This window comes from Odontesthes bonariensis, chromosome 11 (genome assembly GCF_027942865.1).
Source record: "Odontesthes bonariensis isolate fOdoBon6 chromosome 11, fOdoBon6.hap1, whole genome shotgun sequence".
Lineage (NCBI taxonomy): Eukaryota > Metazoa > Chordata > Actinopteri > Atheriniformes > Atherinopsidae > Odontesthes > Odontesthes bonariensis.
The window spans coordinates 14594658-14614587 of NC_134516.1; the positions used below are offsets into that span (position 1 = coordinate 14594658).

A 19930-nucleotide genomic window follows, 5' to 3' on the forward strand; every position below is an offset into this window, starting at 1 on the left:
TTGCAGTTTTCAAGTAGAGCGTTAAAGCCGTCTTTTTTCAATGTTTGTTGTATGGCTCTCATTGGAAATTCCTCTAAATTAGTGCCTATGACACGTCCGTATTCATTTATAGTGATTTGGTTGAAAAGTGTAAAAAACCTTTGTATGCTGTTGAAAGAAAACTGGAAATCCTTAAAGCTTGGTTTGATTTAACCAGATGGTCTCTTAATGTGAAAAAAAAAATCATGGTTTTTTGAAAGCCTAAAAGACATTGTTGAGGATGTAAAATTTAAAGTTTGTGATGTTGAAATTGAAATAGTTTATGACATAGAATTGGATTGTTCTTAAAGCTTTAACGACATATTGATTATATTGAATGGGAAAAGTGCTGTAATCCTATATGTTTTCTGCTGACTTACATTGTCCTACACATCTGACTGTTCGGAATTACCAAAGTATTTTTTTTTAATACAAGAGAGTAAATTGAGGTGAAACAAAACACTTTATTATCCAGTTGTTCCATTCTGCTTAAAGTGGAAACAAATGTATGTGCCAGTGAGCAGTCAGGGTGGTTGGTTGGGGGGGGGGGGGGGGGGGGGGTAAGTGTAGGTTTTGTTTCCCAAAGTGGCACTTGTTGTTTTAACTCATCCATGAAAATGTTGAACAAAAAAAAGAAAGAAAGAACATGCAGATTTAAGAATGATGAAACATATATATACACACTACAACACATACACACAAGGGTTTGTAAGACAAGTACTCTGCTTTGAGGTGATGACGGAAAGAAAAGTGTTGAATCAAGCAGCAGCGCTCCCCAGAGAGAATCATGTGACATTCCTGACGTTACTTTGAGTTGTTTTTTTGGCTTTAGTTTTTAAGATCATTTGCAGAAAATGGATTCCATCTCTTAACAAGCAACAACTTCTTCACGTGGTCTTTGATTAAGAAAGAGCAAAAAAAAAAAAAGTCTTCCAAAATATTGAAAGTATGCACATGTACACGTGCTGAACATCCTGAATATTAAACGTTCGAAGTCATCTGCACCGAGAAACACAGAGACAAAAGTTTTGTGCATTTTTTTAAATTCATTGAATATGTGGCGCAGTATTTGCTTTGTTTGGCTCTGAATGAATGTAAATGTAATTTCTACTTGGTAACTCATTACTCAACAAACAAATCTGAAATGCAGTGTCACTCATATTCAGCAACAAAACAACCAATGGAATAAGTTTGTTATATATTACTGAGTAAATTAGTGTGTAGGATTTAAATGACCTAATGTTCATATGATACATGCAGGTCTTTCTTTTTTTGACCACCAAAGCTCTGGCTCCAGTCCCGACAAACCGGTGCCAAACTGGCACCGGCTCTGCTGGACCAGAACAAAGACCCACTTGCGTTATGTAGCCCACACGGGCCAACTGAAGTGCTGTGATTACTGTGTTTAAAAACCCAGGGAGTGCAGTGTTTAGTGTGCTAAATTCAAGAAAGAACAACAGAACATTGATCTTCAGCATCGGTGTGAAGTTGAAGCAGCAGTGGAAGACCACGAGTCCAGTGTTTCTTTCATCATTCAGCTGTTTAGTGCTTCATAAAGACGAGCGTGTCCGTGAACAGTGCTCACTACACAATCCCCTTTGCAGTTATGTTCATCAGCATCATCAGGTGCTTTAATAAAGTCAGCTGGTGTTTATGAATCCTGCGTGTATTTTTCATTAATACAGGTAAGTGTTTGGAAACCCAGGTCGGAGTCGCAGGGAGCATTTGCAAACACCAAACTGCACTTATAAACCAGACTGTGGTTATTAAAACATTGTTTTGTTGGGGGTAAAAACAAGACAAACACTGTAATTTGTTATTGTTTTTCGCGTAGAGAAACTGTCTAGCTGCACTTGCGCTGCAGAGATTCCAAACAAAGAGAAGGAGGGTTTAACATTTATTGGAAGAGGTTTAATGTGATGTAATGACAGGGTTAAAGCCAGATCTTAATTAGAACCAACTTAGAAACGGCTCAAGCGCCAGCCCTCAACTGCTTCGGTTGAAAAGTTAGATGTGCAAGAAACTGAATACCTCTTCTCTGTGCAGGCTTTATTATCCCCTTTGGCATAATTATGCAAAAAAGAAAATGTCCTAATATCCTTTCAGCATATTGCAGCTCAACCAGCAAGTAAAAAAACAGACATCCTGGCCTTGTTTTCAGGCTTTTTAAAAAAAGTCTACCCAGTGACCAAAGACTGACCAGCTCCAGGTATTTTTCACAGTAAGACGTGATGAATGGGTTTAACAGTGGACCTTCATCCAGAAAAGTAGGGTTTGAGGTGTATCAGTGGTTATTTTCCGCTCATCTGAAGTACGTGCTTAATGCGCATGTGGAGGGAGGGGCTCAAGCCGCATTCTTTGGCATATGGGAATGCAAAGTTCTAATCAGTGTCTGGGATATATAAAGAGCACTAACTTGGCTCAGGTTTCTCAATCCTCATTTAGGATAACAAACATCACCTTCAGGGAATCTAGATCTACCTTTAGCCGACTTGTAAGCTGCAGGTTTCTTCATTTAGCAAACAGCGTAACTCACGTCAGTTCTGTTTACAGGAAAGCACTAAAACAAACCTGAAGGTTTGTTATCTTCCGCTCTGCGCGTGGAATACGTGGAGGTCGAAAATGCCGTGATTTTGGGTCCTGTGATGTATCAAATGCTGTTTCAGAACAGGCTGCAATTTTCCATCGGGGGGGCTATTTTATTTCCAGAAGAGAGCACTTTTCAACCTTTCCGTCACTTATTTCACCCGACAGTAGTGACAGAATTTGACCACACATTGACACACTGCACACAAATAGTAGCAGAGTGTTTGGTGTTGCATATATAGCGTTTTCACCTGTTTTTCTACGCAGTCAGAACCAAACTTTTAACATTAGACATATCAGTCTAACTGACTAATTTAACAAAATGACTTCTGTAAGCAACAGTCTGTCTAAATATCTTTACCTGAGCAGTGTGGGTTAGTTAAGCTTGTTACTTTACTGGTTTGAGCTCAACAATATTCCCAAAAGATTTGGAGACAGCATTTAGAACATTCAGCAGAAACCTGATGCTTAAATCTGCATCTAAACCTGTGTACTGTCACTCATATCGCCTCCTCTTCCTTTCAGAGTTCAAGGTCGCCGTGTGGCTATTTCCAGCTCGTCTTCGCTTTGATCCGTGTTCCAAAATGACAAGGTAACGCATCTCGGGGGGTCAGCTGTGTAACAGGAATGCTTCCACGGATCGGGAAAAAGGAAATCAATCCTGCCTGACAGTGTCTTCAGGATACTATGACCTGACTGGACCATCCCACACACACACACACACACACACACACACACACACACACACACTGATAAACGCTTGTGCTCACACAGATGTACACAAACAAACACTTGTGGTCCAGATATAGCTCTGTGCAGCTGTCTCTCAGTCTGACACAGTCGACCTCTGTCAGCTCGGCTTTGTCTGTTATCTTGTCAAGGTGCATCAGAGAGATGAGGTGTCTGCCCAAAAGTCTATCGCAAACTAACCACATACGAAAAGCTGCTCTCAGAGACGAGAGACGAAATTATTTGACAAACCGAACAACGGCGTAACAGTTTATGCTGACGGGGTGGACAGCAAATAAGATTCCAGTGGGGGCGAAATTTGAGGACAGCACGAAGGGTGAAATTTGGGCTGAAAACACATGATTTCAGAGATTGGTGATGAGCATCTGAAGAGTTGCTGTTGATCAGAGCAAAAGAAATCAAATTGGGAAATTTCCCTGTGAGATTCAGTCATTTGTGTTTCACCTTGTTGAACGCTGGATGGAAAGTTTTTACTGATTTACTTTTAGGATCACTGTTAGGATTTATCGAGCGTCATAGTGACTGAATCAAAAGTTCCTGAAAAAATCCAGAAAAATTCAGAATTCTGACAAAAGACCTGAAAAATCAGGGAGTCCGGTCCAATGTAATTAAGATATTTGAATAGGCAGAATTTTTAATCACTTCATTAATCATAGTAGTGATGATTGTTAAGAAAATAGGGACTTTTCAAAGGTTAACTAGAGAAAAAGTGGAGAATGTGTGACAGTTTTAACACATCGAAACATTCGTTTTTATCGATTCTGTTTTAGGCTCCATTCCTCGGGATGAAATCTTGTGTGTAGACCAAGCCGTCGTATTTGTTACGGAAAGCCGTGTCTCAGAGGGCCCGGAGGCAGGTACACACTATGGGATTCTTGGCAGTCTCGACCAAAAAATTACCGTCGATTTGGTGTGTTTAGATCTGCATTTTCATTTAAAGAAACACATTTGTACATTGACAAATATCAGTCAAAGTCACATTATTTCATATAGTTCTAACTAGGGCTGGGCGAGTTAACTCGTTATTATCGCGTTAACTCGTTAATTATTTAACGCCGATAAATATTTTATCGCTCATTAATGCGGGTTCTATTATTTATTTTATTATTGTAAAAGTCTGTTGCTCACAGGCTTTTATTTTGTAAAAGTCTGTTGCTGTCTGCTGCGGAACCGGAAAAGAAAGTTATCGGCAGATCCACCAAACATGGAGAAGGGTACGGAACTTTTACTCGGCCATTTTCATTTCAAAGTTCTTCCAGACGGCGGAGTCGACCGAATATCACCAAATATCACTTCAAGGCAAAACACACAACTGATAGCAGCAAGTCATTCAAGGAAACAGACAGTGGAGCGAGGCTTCTACATAAAAACTACATAAAGATGCTGATGTTAAAAGTGTGTTTGCACAACAAATGTTATGGCACTTTCATTCATATGGCAGTACATTTAAAATAAAACTAAATGCTAAAAGCTATACACTACTTTTGAATTCATTTTTGGATTTTGGGTACAAATGCGATTAATCGTGATTAATCAGGGAAATCATGTGATTAATTAGATTAAAAATTTTAATTGTTGCCCAGCCCTAGTTCTAACACCAATCAGAGTGATCTCTTTGCCTAACATTCCTGATGCCTGTTCAAGGCTCTGACAGTGCAGACGATGTGTTTCAACAGATATACCCTGTGATGTCCCCACACCCTTCATGTATAAAAGCTCCAGACTGTCTGGAAAAAAAAACAAGGTAAAATCTAGAGAAAAAGATAAAAGTTTGAGTCAGGAGGAAAACATCTCCAAAACACATTTTGTTGAAGGCATGCCAGCACATTAGAGTAATGTACCAAGAAACATGGCATCATCTAGGACTTATTTGATATTTTCCATTACATCTAACGGTTATGCCATATTTTAAAACCCAAATTGCAGGAATGTGAGTGCAATTGAGCATCAGTGGCGAAGCTATGTTGTAGAACACGACGCTTTGCCACCAAACTGAGCAAAAGCGTCATCCCTCCAGCCCGGCCTCTTTCTGAAGAGCATCAGCCAGCTTCCATCAGAGGTTTTTTTTAATGTCTGTTTTGTTTTTGTTAAGACAATTTGTGTTAGCCCCAGACTCCCACCCTGGTCACCGTGTGGTTGCCTGCAGCCCTGCTTGCTCGTCTCCCCCCCGCCTGAAATCACGGGGTATCTGAGGAGGACGGTGGGAGGGTTGAGCGGGGTTTGCAGGGGGGACGTATTTCTGACAAATGTGCCATCTCCATAATTAGCTAGAAAACAACATATAAAACATTAAGCATGCTGGCCACTGACGACAATCAAAACATTTAATTTGTTGTCAATTATTCATTACTTTGAAGGTTCTAAAGGGCTTGTTAATATGGAAATAAGCTTGCATTGCTAACACAGTTGTAGTATCTGATTCCAAATCATCTGAGCACACTTCCTTTCTTTCTTTTTCTTTTAAGCCAATATTTAGCCTTTTTTGTCTTTTCCATCCCTCTATTGTATTTTTTTTCTCCTATTCATGAAGCCTGCTCTTCAAACAAATCCATTTCTCTGGCTCTAAAAAGCTCCTCTCAAACACTTCAAACTCCATTTGATGGACCTCTTTGATAGTTTTAAGTTCAGCTCAGCCTCAAAATGAAGCCAAACCACCCAAAACTAATCCAGTACCATTTTTATTGTTTTCACAGTTTTTCACTCTGCACCTGACTTTATTAACGTCAAGCCACTTCCCTTCAGTGGCTGTCACAGCAGACCCGCCAAGAGAGCGGTCACTAAAGTTCTCGTCTGTAGCTTTTCACGGTTTAGTTCCCCTACAATTAATTAATGGGATGAAAAGTCCCATGCAGCCGCTCGCCTCTGCAGCTACCTTTGCCAGCTGTCAAATCAGAAAGACATGAACTGGAAAAATAAGCCTGAGGCTGTGGCCATTTGAGGTAATTAGTTCTGATTCGTGCAGCTTTCAATCCCTATTACCTGTTAACTTGTGCCACCATCGACTGCCCAGGGTGCTGTTTGGCTTTACACGTCCCTGTACATGAAGCCCAGTCAAGTTTTCTGTTTTTAGACAAAGGATGTCAGGAACCCTAACAATCTGTCAGAAATATGCTCAAACACTGTCAGGACCAATGCTGTAATTCTAAGTCGGTAGCAAATCATTTCACCTGGTTTTGAAGGGAGCACATGGCACAAACTGAATTAGATTTGATGTCAATAAATACAATTAAAATACAAAGCAGATAAAATTTTGACAGTGCACAGACAAAGAGAGATCACACAGCTGTTCAGCTGTAATTCTACAATCAAAGAACTGTTAAATACTCTGAGTTGCTTGAATACAAAGCATATTTTCATGAATCTTTAATTTTCAACCTTTGCTTAAAATCAAAGGCAAAAAAGAGAAAAGAATAGCAAAACAACAGCAAAGAGACCAAAAAAAATGCACACAAATCAACAGGAACACATTACCACAAAAATACAAAAAAGGATCATAGTTTGACCACAAAGAGACATAAAACAACAGCAAAGAAATATTTAATAACCACAGAGAAATGAAAATCACCACAAAGGGACAGATAAAGAGGACAGTCACTTAGAATGACCACAAAGAGACAGAAAACGATAGTAAAGACGTGCAACCACAGAAATACACAAAAGGACCACAACGAGTAACATGACAACAGGGACACGGAACGGCTATAAAGAGACACAAAATGGTTTTAAGGAGTTTCATCACCACGTAGTTACAAAACCACTGCAAACAGAAAGCAAACACAAGGACAAAGTACGGAGACACGAAAAAAAAAATTTCATAGGCCTAAAACTGCAAAGACAAAAACCTTGGGTCACGACAAAAAGACACACGAGAAGGAAAATCCCAGGAAGAGAGAAAACATTACGACTAAGACACAGCTGCAAAGTTCACATCAGCACACATTTGTCTCTTAAGATCTGTAAGCCTTTAGGGTTGGACGCTGTTTTATCCAGGAGTCACGTTTCTCCCACCCTCAGCTCTACTTTGAGGTAGATTTAGTTGTGCACGAAACGACTAAATGTCATCGCGACACCTCATCTGTGGTTGGACGATGTTGTTAAGTGAGAGAGAAGATGGGACAGAATTTCGATTGTTCTACTCTTCATTGACACGGCGGCTGACACAGAAACTGGCCCCAGGTTTGACCTCGAAGTCCGACCGTTTTCACCTTTTTGTTTTTTTGAGCCGCACTTTCGAAAGTATCGTTTGTTTTGTCAAACTCCGGCAAATCTGCTTTCCTTATGTTTTTTGGGGGTTTTTTTTTATCTTAAACTGTACACTCTTTGTAAATGTGTCTTCAGACACAGCTTGTGTGAAATCAGTCATTCTGACAGTGAATCTGCATATTCTTTTTTTTAATTTTTACAGTACAGTCTCTTTAAGCTGTAGTAGCCCCGGGAAAGACAATAACCAGCATCTCTTCAATTATTTATTCTCACATCAGCCCAAAAAGATGACAAATGCTAATTCGGGTCTATTCCCCAGCTGGGTGTCCAAGTGCTCATTAGTTTTAAAGAAGGTTAATCCATTTAGGTTTTGCATATTGATATGCCAGTTATGTCTCATCGTGGAATAGGCATCCGTCAAGGTAATAGTGCATAAACGCATGCAGGAACATTAGGGAGAAGTCAACGTTATAATAAAGTAGGTGTTAATTGGTTAGGGGAGGACTGTCGGCTAACTCGTGTGTGTAATGTACAGCAGAGTTAGGCGGTCGGGAGGAGAGGGAGTTTCATCAGATTCCTGCCCCCTCCCCGGAATCGTGTCATTTGCGAAGGCCATGCTGTGAGCTTGAGGGATGTCGTGCCCAAATGCTCGACTGAGAGGAGGCTTGTGAGAGGAAAGAGAGAGACGGAGGAACTGATTTCAAAATGAGCAATGAGTGGAGCTTCGTTTCTTTCCAAAAGCTTTTGTATCCGCAGAATTTCTTGACATTGTCTCCAAAGACATGCGCAACTTTCTCTTTCGCGCTGCAACATGTATGTGTTTCATGTTTTATCCTTTTTTATTGTATTAGTTTCTGAATTTAAATCTCTATGCATATATATATCCATGCATATCCAAGACTTTGTTTGTTCATCTTTATTTTAAAATGGCTGAGTGCATAACCTCTGCATCAGACAGACTTAACCAACACAGTTAACATATTCCATCCACATAGTTCAGTAAGGCAGAAGGTGAATGATCTGAGGTGTCCACTTTATCTGGTTTTTGGGTGCATTGTCACAGTATCATATCAACACACAGTCTGAGGTCCAATGATTCTGCTGTAGTTGCCGGTGTTTAAGTTGGTATTGTTCAGCTCTCTGTGTGAGACGTTATGGTAGACAAAAAAACAACAACTCGCAGACAAAAACTGTCTTTGTAAGACAGCTGATAAGACAGCTGTTAGTCCAGCCATGTGGTTCTAGTATTAGAGGCCCAGTCTGATGAAGCCATGCTGATCTGATTGTTGCTCAACACAGTCTGTTCCATATCTGAATCTTAGGACACAAACACATTAGCGTTTGTGCACGGAGAGCATCTTTTCACTGTGGGATGGTTAAATGACCCTGCATCTGCTTGTTGGTTTCACTGTAGTGAATGTGTCTGTCGTGTTAAGACAGCCATTTGCATGCATTTGCATGCATTATTTAGAAACATTTTTTTCCCTGCATTTTGATAAAATGCACGAGCGCTTTTTCTCCACGCGACACACCCCTGCGTGCACCAGCGTTGTTTGATGCTCTTCATCGTCACAAAGGCTTTTTATATACCAGTAAAGAGTTTATGGTTTTTTTTTTTCCCATTTACAAACATCATTTTGACAATTTTTCACAAGGTTGCATACATTTTTCCATTCATCATTAAAATCTGTTGGTTACAAAGGACTGAAGTTCTCGTTCGCACATTTGAGAGTGGAGCCCCCGTTGTCTGCCAGGAGGGTTTTAGTCAGGAGATATTTCTAAATTCGACTCTTTAATTATTGGCTGCTGGCGGCGAGAGCTTCTCCCAGTGTTTCTATGAAGCGGTGGACGTCGCTGAAGGAGTTGTAGAGCGGAACCGGAGCCATGCGCAGCACACTGGGCTCCCTCATGTCACACTGTGCAAGCGGAAGTGACAAAATAGAACGTTTGTTTGGCTGTTTCTCAATATCCTGTCCAGCTATGTCAACAAAAACCCATACAATCTTATTCAGAAATCGTCTGCAAGTCACAGTCTGTTGACAACTAATTAGACATGTATAGTTTAATGAAAAAAAAAAATCACTCAAGTGCCATTCTCAACTACGCTATAACATAATGACTAAAGCATAATTTAACTACTCACAGCGACCCCTCTCCTCTCGAGCTCCTGGAATACTCTTTTAATGGGCATTGAGAAGGAGAGTGACAGCTGGCAGCCTCTCTGCTGTGGGTCTGAGGGAGTGATGATGTGGACATGAGGCTTGTGAGGCTGCGTTGGGTCTTCGGTGTAGTAGTGCTGAATCAGATACTCCAGGTACCCCGTCAGCAGGATAGACTTCCTGCGCAACGCCTGCATGGTGGTTTTGTGAAAGACCTGGACATTTTTTTTTTTTAAATTAAGCTGGTTAGGGAAAATGATTAGCTTCTAAAACAATAGAAAACAACACTGGAATACTACTACATGTTTGCAGTACCTCCAAACTGGCCTGCAGGGGACAGACTAGCAGCATGGACTGGTTTGACAGTCTGAAGCCGCTCACTCCTGGCTGCAGCTCCAGCACTGAAAACATCCCAAAGCAATAACAAAAAACGACAGTCATATCACAATTATTTTGATTAATTTCTATCTTAAAAAAGTGAACTGTTTAGATTTAAAAAAAAAATTAAAGATCACGTCTCAAAATTGACAGCTGCAGTCGTTGCCTCATACGACCACTAGATAGCAGCAGCAACTCTATAGTCGCCACTGGCCTTAGAAATAAGATGAAATTCAAAAGATTAGGATTAGAAATAGAGCTTCCGTTACCATTATTCATCTGGAACCGAGTTTTCAGGTCATGCCCCCACCATCCCGTCAGCCTGAGGAGCACAGTTGGTATATCGTTGTTTTATTAATAGGACAAAACAAATCACTTGTGCATTCTGTCTGTCAATTTTATTTAATGTGTTCCTGATTTTTTTTTTTTTTTTTTTTTTTTTTTAAGCTGCGAAAGAAACGCACACTAATTTTAAGAAAAATAAAATAATTAGTTTAAACAGATTAAGGTGTCTGTAGATCGTCATCATCGTTACAACAGGTCACATCTAAACAAGCTGGACACTAATGACTCCTACAACAGGAGTCCTGGACATAATTTCATTTTTTTGTTGTATATATTTCTATTTTTCCTCTTTTGAGAGTTTCCTGTCCACGATGACAGAAATTTGAACTTTTGACTTTGTCCATGGATGTGTTACTTACGTGGCTTTGATGGTATGTTTATGTTTCTCATGGATAAATGCCCCGGCGAGACCACCAGCACCTGAATTTATATACTGCAAAAAGACAGACAGTTGTCACATACAAGTTCTGTTTTACAGTTTTTATTCTCGTATCAAAAATCTTTCATTCTGTCTCCTGTTAGCTGACCTTGTAGGAGCACCAGCAGGCAAAGTCCACGCCCCAGTCATGCAGCTTCAGCTCAGCATTTCCCGCCGCATGGGCACAGTCGAAGCCGACGAAACAGCCCTGACAAACGGAAAGCAGAATTGCAAAACATCTTTAGGGCGTATCTTAGCTTACATCTGTTGTGCGTTCTTATTGTGTTGAAGCTATCTCTCTTTACCTTCCTATGGCCGGCCTCAGTGATGGCTGCCATGTCAAACAGTTGGCCAGTGTAATACTGAACGCCGCTGAACATCACCACGGCGATGGAGTCGCCCTCCTCCTCGATCACCTTCAGTATGTCCTCAGTTCTCAGAGTCTCTTCTCCCTGAATAGACCGGAAGTAGAATCAGCATTCAGTTGTTAATTTTGTTCTGATATCCGTCTTTTTGTCCATCTTAACTAACATTTACCTACAGTCACAGACTGGTGTAGCCCTGAAATATTGTTCCTGCAAATCCTGGCAAAGTTGTGTTTGGTGTCACTGTGTATTGAGGTCCTGTGTGATATTGAATTGTCTCGTTTAGATGGCACTTATACAAATAAATTGGCAGAACTAATGGAAAAAAGAAGCTCAACTCTGTAAAGTGGAGGAGGAGCAGCACATGTCATGCTCCCCCGACTGGAAGATGAAGAGGTGGATGATGGTTAACAGGACGGAGCGTACCGGTCTGGCTGACACGAGCAGCATGCTATGCTTGGGGTCAAATCCTCGGAGGCAGATTTGAGACTCTACAGCATACTGAGGACAGAAAAGACAGCGTCAGTTTCATCACAAGGATGCTGAAGAATGCAAACAGAACTCATCTATACAAGTGGCAGGTCAGAAACACTGGGCACAACTGAGGTTTCAAGGTATTTGGCTTTGCTTTTGAGGAAGAAGCCAAACGGGGTAATTTTCTGCATTGACTACCTCTAATAAATCAGGAGTAGTTAACAGTTGGTCAGACTTCCTGAAAAACAACCAGAGCATGCAGGTACACAGATGCACTGCTGGATGGAACACCTTCCCCCTAAAGAGTGCTACCTTGGCAGTATTGTTACAATTTTAGAGCTTAGAACATTCATCTTCCTGCGCACAGCAGTCCAATAAATATGAATAAAAATCCATGTTCCATTTCAACAGAAACAAGTCTAGGTGTGACACATATTGACATATATTTTTTCTAGGGCTGGGCAACGATTAAAATTTTTAATCTAATTAATCACATGATTTCCCTGATTAATCATGATTAATCGCATCTGTACGCAAAATCCAAAAATGAATCCAAAAGTAGTGTATAGCTTTTAGCATTTAGTTTTATTTTAAATGTACTGCCATATGAAGGAAAGTGCCATAACATTTGTTGTGCAAACACACTTTTAACATCAGCATTTTTATGTAGTTTTTATGTAGAAGCCTCGCTCCACTGTCTGTTTCCTTGAATAACTTGCTGGTATCAGTTGTATGTTTTGCCTTTAAGTGATATTTTACACTGGAACTACTACGGTGATAAGACCATTCAACTTGGCAGTGTTTACAGATGACTTTGGTTCTGTCGACTCCGCCGTCTGGAAGAACTTTAAAATGAAAATGGCCGAGTAAAAGTTCCGTACCCTTCTCCATGTTTGGTGGATCCGCCAATTACTTTCTTTTCCGGTTCCGCAGCAGACAGCAGCAGACTTTTACAAAATAAAAGCCTTCGAGCAACAGACTTTTACAAAAATAAAATAAATAAAATTGTGGGGTAGTGGGCTGAACAGCCGCCCCATGTACAGAGGCTACAGTCCTCGCTGCAGCTGGCCCCGGTTCGAGTCCCGCACCGAGAGGCCCTTTGCTGCATGTCTTCCCCCTCTCTCTGCCCCCTGCTTCCTGTCTCTCTGAACTTTCCTATCCATTAAAGGCACAAACCCCCCCCAAAAAATGTTTTTTTTTTTTAAATGTAAAAAAAAAATAAATAAATAAAATAAAACCTGCGTTAATGCTCGATGAAATATTTATCGGCGTTAAATACTTAACGAGTTAACGCAACAATAACGAGTTAACTTGCCCAGCCCTAATTTTTTCTAAAACCTAACCCTTCCTACATGTTTATATGCTTTAGTGCTCTGGTGCTTTAGAGCAGCACTAGAGAAGTTTGTGTGCCTTGAAACTGTGCTTTTGACTTGTTTTGATGTACATCAACCTTTTGTTGTACCTTAAGGAGCTTGGGGGCTGAGGTACCGCACTTTACTACGTTGTTTTGTTTTACATTCGCTTTACATTTTTGTAGGATTTTGATGATGTCTGTCTTCACCACGGCAAACAAATTGAATGTCTGAATGACTGTATATGTGCAGGGCTCATGTGAAGATTTCCTTTATTAAAGTGGTGTCACATCCCACAGCTGTAGGGGGAGCCAAAGAGAAAAGAATTTGTTAAATTCTCTTAAATTACTTTAAGCCAAAAATCTGAAAATCTGTATTCTCCGGGAAACAGACTTCCAGAAAAAACATCCTGGAAAACTTTAAGAGATTGGGGATGTGATTTTACAAAACACAAAACAATGGGCCTCATGCAACAACCATTCGTACGCACAGATTTGTTCTTAAATCGTCCGTACGAGGGATTTAAGAGAATTTGCGCATTCACCAATCTTTTCATATTTTACATTTTCTTTCAGTTACGAACAGAATTTACGAGTGATCCAGACCTGTCGTAGGAGTTTCGTAAAATAGTCCGCTGTTATTCCAATCAAGTTTGCTTGACTAATGGATTGTATATTTAATTACTTTGAAGCAAACATAAATAAATATATCATTATACCCCATAATGATGCTGACATTATTCTGTTTGACTTAAATTATGCACTAATTGAAGGTTAATTTGAATCTGTATATAACAAGGTCAATGGGAAGCGTAACCAGCGGCTGTCTTGCTACTTTTGGATGCCTCAGCGCGTCAGGCTCTTGGAAGAGACCGTGTGGAGACAGACGAATGGCTGACATCGCGATTAAGATTGCCAAGGACTGTGCTGCTGCAAATATGCAGCTTGCTCGAGCCACAACTCCAGAGAGAAACACGCCGATCAAACCCAATTCCACCACACGTCCAGGTCCGCACCACCCTTGGATTTTTGGCCACTGGAACCTTTCAGAGGGAGATTGGAGACAGATCGGGGGTGTCCCAGTCCTCTGTGAGTCGTGCGCTCCCCTTGGTCATCAAAGCTCTCATCAGTTTATCACCCATGGTACATCAAATTCCCGTACACCGCTGTCAGACTAGTACAAATTAAGAGGGACTTCCATGCCGTGGCTGGACTGCCAATCATAATTGGAGCACGAGACACATATAAGCACCCATGCTGTCGTGGAGCGCACTGAGCTGAAGGCCAGGTGGGTGTGTCTCAATACAGCGGGGGGCAAACTGATCTATAGCCCAGAGAAGGCGTGCCAGATTTGCACAATATTGCCATGAACGAGGGTCTCCACCTGAACCAGCCCAGGCAGACCAGAAGGTGTGGTGCCAGAAGACCCCCCTCATGGACCGCCCCATCAAAGTGCCATCATGATGAGGCAACAACTGATTGCACGGCTTTAGTTGCAGTCATCGAGCGCCTGGCCAGGGCGAGACTTTTTTTCTTTTTTAAAGCTATTTTCATATTAAACTATTTCTTTTTTTTTTATTTCGGTGACATAACGAACTACAGGTGACATGGAATTAACAGCACTCCTAATTGCTTCCCATTTCTTCGCTTTAGCAGGTCCTGTAATTCCACTGCTGACACTGCTAAAAATGACAGATTTTCCTTTTTGGATCTCTGAAAGCAGAACTTCAATCTCAGAGCCCCTAAAGTTGTTCTTTATGCGCCTCAATGCTGTTTTCATGACTCAACACTCAACACTTCCTGGCACAGGAGCGAGGAAGCACAGCCTTATATGGTATAATTTTGGGCGTGGAGTATGCAAATTTACTATCCTCGTGCACGTGCCCCTTAAATACGCACGGGTGGGATTAATCATTTACGCAGGTCGTTTACAAACTTTTTTCCGAAGTTAAGAGCGTTTGTTGAATCTGACGTGGCGTGCTCGTACGAGACCTTCTTACTAAAAAGTGAGAGAAATTTAGAATAAAAATACGAAAATGTTCTTGCATGAGGCCCATTGCTACTAAGCAGTTTTAATGTGGGATTACTTTAATTAATACTGTTAAGAAAATTTGCTGTGCTGACCTCAAGAAAAAATATGCACACAGACAGTCTTTGTGTGACCCATAATTCATGCCGATATTGATACCGAAGCCTTTTCCTTTGAAAGAACCTCGAAGTTCAAACTCAAGCCCAATCAGCTGGAGGCTTTTCTCACTCAGTAAAGTTTGTTTTTCTTCTTTAACATCTACTCTCAAACCTCAAGCCTCAAACCTGTAAATTAGTTTATTTGCATAAATGCGAGGAAATACCGCATCAAACTGCTGTATGGGACCTTAACCCCAAAATAAAGTTTACTCACATGATCTGAAGGGAAGGCCTTGTTCTCTAGCAGGATCTTGTGTCGAGCTGCAGTGGGTTTGTAGAAGGAAAGCTGCAGAGTGACGCCACAAAAAATTACTTCTGCTGCTCGGTTCTGTATTTCCAAGCATTATGATTACATTGCTCACGTGTGGAATTGTTGAGCTTAAATGTATCCCAGTGGGAAATGACAGTGTCTTACCATCAGAAGATGCAGATTAACTGTCAGGCCATTCATCAGAGCTACTTCCTCAGCTTTAGCCCCTGTGATAAACCATAAAAGATGTGTCACTTTCTCCTCACAACACCTTGCACACATTCATAATCCACAGTAATCTTAAGAAACTAGGACCATTTGACATACAGGGGTGTTACAGAAGACCTGGTTACCTGCTTGTCGTGTATGGAAAAGACCTTTCAACACCAGATAAAAGATCTGTCTTCATAACATACAAGAAATGTTTTCAGGCCATCAGTAAGGTCATGTGCCTGGACTTCAGACTCTACAAAAGCAGGCCCAGAGAGTGCAGTGACCCAGGCACTGAAAAATGATGAAAAATGTTGCAAAACCACTTGTGTATGCATTTCTGCATAATTAGACTAATGAAGAGGACACCTTGTTGTAAAGTGTTTCACGGAGTTCTTGTTTTTATCTAACTTCTGTTACATTTATTGACTTTATTTACCGAGCCATTAATATACAGCTATATTTCTTTCTAGTTTTGGTCATTTCAGACTTCTTTACATTAAAATAAATCTGGGCAACAACATGCATGTGTATGATAAATGATGATTAATTAATATATGGTGCAGTTGGACATCCAACCTGATTTGTGTGTGTGATTGTTTTTGTTTTTTCAAAGGTCCCATGCCATGCTTTTCCATATTTTCTGGCTTATTTGAAGTGTAAAAATGATGTATTATCACCTTAAACGTGGCTAAAAGCTAGGGAAAAAAAGAGGTCTATGCATGTTTTTGTATTTTTATGCAGAAAGAACAGCAAGGATTTCCTTTTAGGCAGCGCACGCCATCCACCGCAAGCACTGTAAAAGCGGAAGCTATTGCGCCACAGGGAATGAGTGATCCGCTGGTACTTCTTAGGGCTTGGTGCTTTATTTTTGCTTCAGAGATGTCTTTGAGAAAATGTGTTTTTGGTTGTAAGGGTAAGTTTACCCTTCTCAGCTTCCCTAAAGCTTCCTGTAAACTACACTTAATGTACAACAGTTTTATTAACAAGAACTAGTACGGCGCTGCCTTTGCAGGAAGACTGAAGCTAGTCAAGGCTGTTCCAACACTAAAAGGGCAGAAATCTGAACTGCAAGCTGTGAGTGAGACTGTTTTGAATGTCTGTGCTGTGTTTGCATTGGATGTATGTTTGGAATTTAATACAAACATCATGGTTGAACTGAGAGAAATGGCAGCTAAGGTTTCTAATGGTACTTTGTGCAAATAAACTTCAATATGATATATACAAGACAACCGAATGTTTCCATTTGTTTCCTCTGCAACTGCTCAGAAACACAAAGTTACTGGCACAAGCAGGTGCTGAGCAGATTTATCAGAGAGGTCCTGCTGTAATCTTCAATGTTACGGTTTGTTGTGCTGCTCACTTTGACATTCGGGATCCAATTGTGGCTTCGACATGTTATGTTGGATCTTATCTGTTGTCGTGCCTGAAAACGTAGTGTGCTTCTCAATGTGTTTTCTTCTTGATGTGTTTTTCTAGCTTCCATGTCTGCAACTGAGGTAGTGCGCGATCACGAGTCACTGTCATCCCCTCTCCTGCTGTTTCTTACCAACAACCTTGGCCATGAGCTCCTCGAGGTTGTTTTCAGCCCACGCCCATGGTCTGGAGCCACTTGTGTGACCATGAACGCCTCTGCAAAGGGCACATCACCACATGGTAAATAAAAAGCCTCTTTGTAATACTTTTGTTGAAGACTGAATGTAGCAATTGACATACATTTTGGCCCACTTCTCCAGCTCCTCTTTCAGATACTTCTCTGCCATTTTGGGCTGAAGCCCCAATGAGTTTCCCACAAGGTAGATGCAATCCTTACTCCCATCGACCAGTGAGAGATCAGCTACAGAAAGAGAGACTTATCCAGATCATCGCAGCGTATGGAAATAATGCCCACTCGTCAGTAATACGAAAGGTTCTACTCACTGGGAGGCAATTCAGCAATTTTGGGCACCAGAAAGTTTTCCCTGAGTTCCCTCAGTTTGTCATGTTTGTCGAAGTATGCAGCCACCTGCGCAGAGGTCGGACTGCAGCCCAGCGTGGCAGACACTCGCTCCACAGTTTCTCTGGGATGTAAGCTGGCAAACTGGTCCATCACTGTGGGTGCCGAGTACTTCTTGCTTGCTCAGAGGAAATAAATCCCAAACACTGCTTTTTGTTACTGTGAGGGAAAAAAAACCCACAACACACTTTTGACTCGCATATTTCTAGGACTGCCTTCTTTCACCTTCGGAATATTGGCAAAATTAGGGACATCCTGTCTCAAAGTGATGCTGAAAAACTAGGACAAACTTGCATTTTGTCACTTCAAGATTGGACTAATTAACAAGTAATTCTTAATTCCCAAAAGATTTCTGAAAAGTCTTCAGCTGATCCTAAAGGCTGCATTGAGAGTTCTGATGGGAACTCGCAGACACCCTCTCGACTTTTAAGATGAGGCTGAAAACCTTCCTTTTTAACAAAGCTTATATGGCTCAGGTGACCCTGAAACATCCCATCGTAATGCTGCCATAGGCCTAGACTGCTGGGGGACCTCCCATAATGCACTTCTCCTCCCTCTGCTCTCCTTACTCTCCGTGTAGATTTGACTTTTTTTTTATCATTCCCCCTCCTCCCCCACACTTTCCTGGTCATCTTTCCTGGTTCTGCTGGAGGATTCTTCCCATTAAAAGGGTGTTTTCCTTCCCACAGTCACCTTGTGCATTCTTAAAATGGTGGACTGAACGGAACCATTTGTACAAATGATGCTCTTGTTTTATATGTCTGTTGTTGTGAAACTGCAAGCAGAAACCTGATTCCCACTCCCATTTGTAGTTCCGAATGCAAGCAGACTCTTAATAATCATTTTTAAAAAACATTTTTAAAAAACGAACTGAAACATTCTTTTTACGATGCGTACGTCATCTTCATGGATAAAACTGAAATAAAATTAAATAAAATTTTATTTCCTGGTTGTCTTTTGCCAATAACATCACATCAGTAGGGTTAAAGGTCATGGCTAAATACACTATTCCTAGAACAGGACAGCTACAGTCATGGATTTTTTTTTACAATTCACATACAATTGTTCTCTTGACCACCAGAGGTGGAAATAAAAATTGAGTTGTTTTTTGTCTCATGCTCGTAATCGCCACAGATTAGCTTTTTCAGTCCACTTGGAGTCATTTTTGGCCTTTGTGTTGTCGAAGCTTACTGTAAGTTCGCATGCAGAATACATTGGCTTTAAATATCTGTAACAGTCCTTTCTTTACTATAATCCATCGATAGGTTCAGACACTTTCGGTCGTCTCATATCGTCATTCACCCTGTCATAAAGTGCATGCTGCAGTGTAGTGAAAGCTGGAACTTACAGTGGATCAACTGACGTGCAGGCGAGCGTCCTCTCCTCAGACAGCAATCAGTCTGAACGAGTCCACCGAAATGCTCTTTAAACCCTCTGGGCACACTCTCAGGTTAATCATTGTTCAAATATACTGGTTCACACTCCAGATAAAAGCACATGTCAAATGACTCCTTGTGGATCAGAGCCTGTGATTTAGTGGCAGTTTTGTGCACACAAGTGGACTTGAATGAGTTCCCTATTCCTGCGGTTTCAGTTTCACGTGTGAGAGTCAAAATGTACAGAGTAAAGTTCCACATGAGCATGTGATGTGTTATGACAGCAGCAGCCTCCACTCTTCTGATTGTAGACTTTCAACCGGGCATTGAACCGGACTGCAGGGATTTGCTCCCATTGTAGAACTGGGACCAAACTGAGCAAGGGAACACACACACAAACTGCTGACCATATAAAGCTGTGTGTTTTCACAGTAACAGGCACTTGTTTTGGTGCATAAATTAAAACTCTTTGTAACCCCATGGCCCCATCACTTAGCTCTGCACCTCTGTTTTTCCACTTCTCCAGTTAGGGTTGGTACCCCTTTTTCTTTTTGGGATCTAGCCATCCAAAATGGCCCCCAACACCACGTTAGAAGGGGTAAATGATCACTACTCCTTTATCTCCCCTAAAAAGCAACACTTTTTTTGTCTTATTTCTGCACTCACAAGGCTTCGGATCTACACAGACCTTCTATGAATACACAAAGTTCACACATACACTCTCTAGAAGTATGGAACTGCAACAGCTTGTTCATGCTAACCAGAATCTCCAGGTGGATCACTTTTTCAATTCATCAGCACATGTAAAATCTTCCCTGACATAATTTCATTTTCAGCTTAAGTCCACTAGATGGCAGCAAAGTA

At 41.0% G+C, this 19930-nt stretch overlaps 1 protein-coding gene across 1 annotated transcript; it reads right to left on the bottom strand.

Annotated features, from left to right (window-relative positions):
• Positions 1 to 8470: 8470 nt before the first annotated feature.
• On the bottom strand, positions 8471 to 19231 carry kynu (kynureninase). Its single transcript, XM_075477128.1, has 14 exons — positions 19039 to 19231; positions 17615 to 17849; positions 17411 to 17531; positions 17244 to 17326; positions 15650 to 15711; positions 15449 to 15520; positions 11649 to 11723; positions 11163 to 11309; positions 10967 to 11065; positions 10799 to 10872; positions 10364 to 10416; positions 10032 to 10117; positions 9701 to 9931; positions 8471 to 9473 (listed from the first exon to the last, which is right to left on the bottom strand). Exons 2-14 carry the CDS (start codon positions 17781 to 17783, stop codon positions 9354 to 9356), a joined length of 1392 nt encoding a protein of 463 aa, XP_075333243.1. The 5' UTR covers positions 17784 to 17849; positions 19039 to 19231; the 3' UTR covers positions 8471 to 9353.
• Between the last annotated feature and the right edge of the window lie 699 nt (positions 19232 to 19930).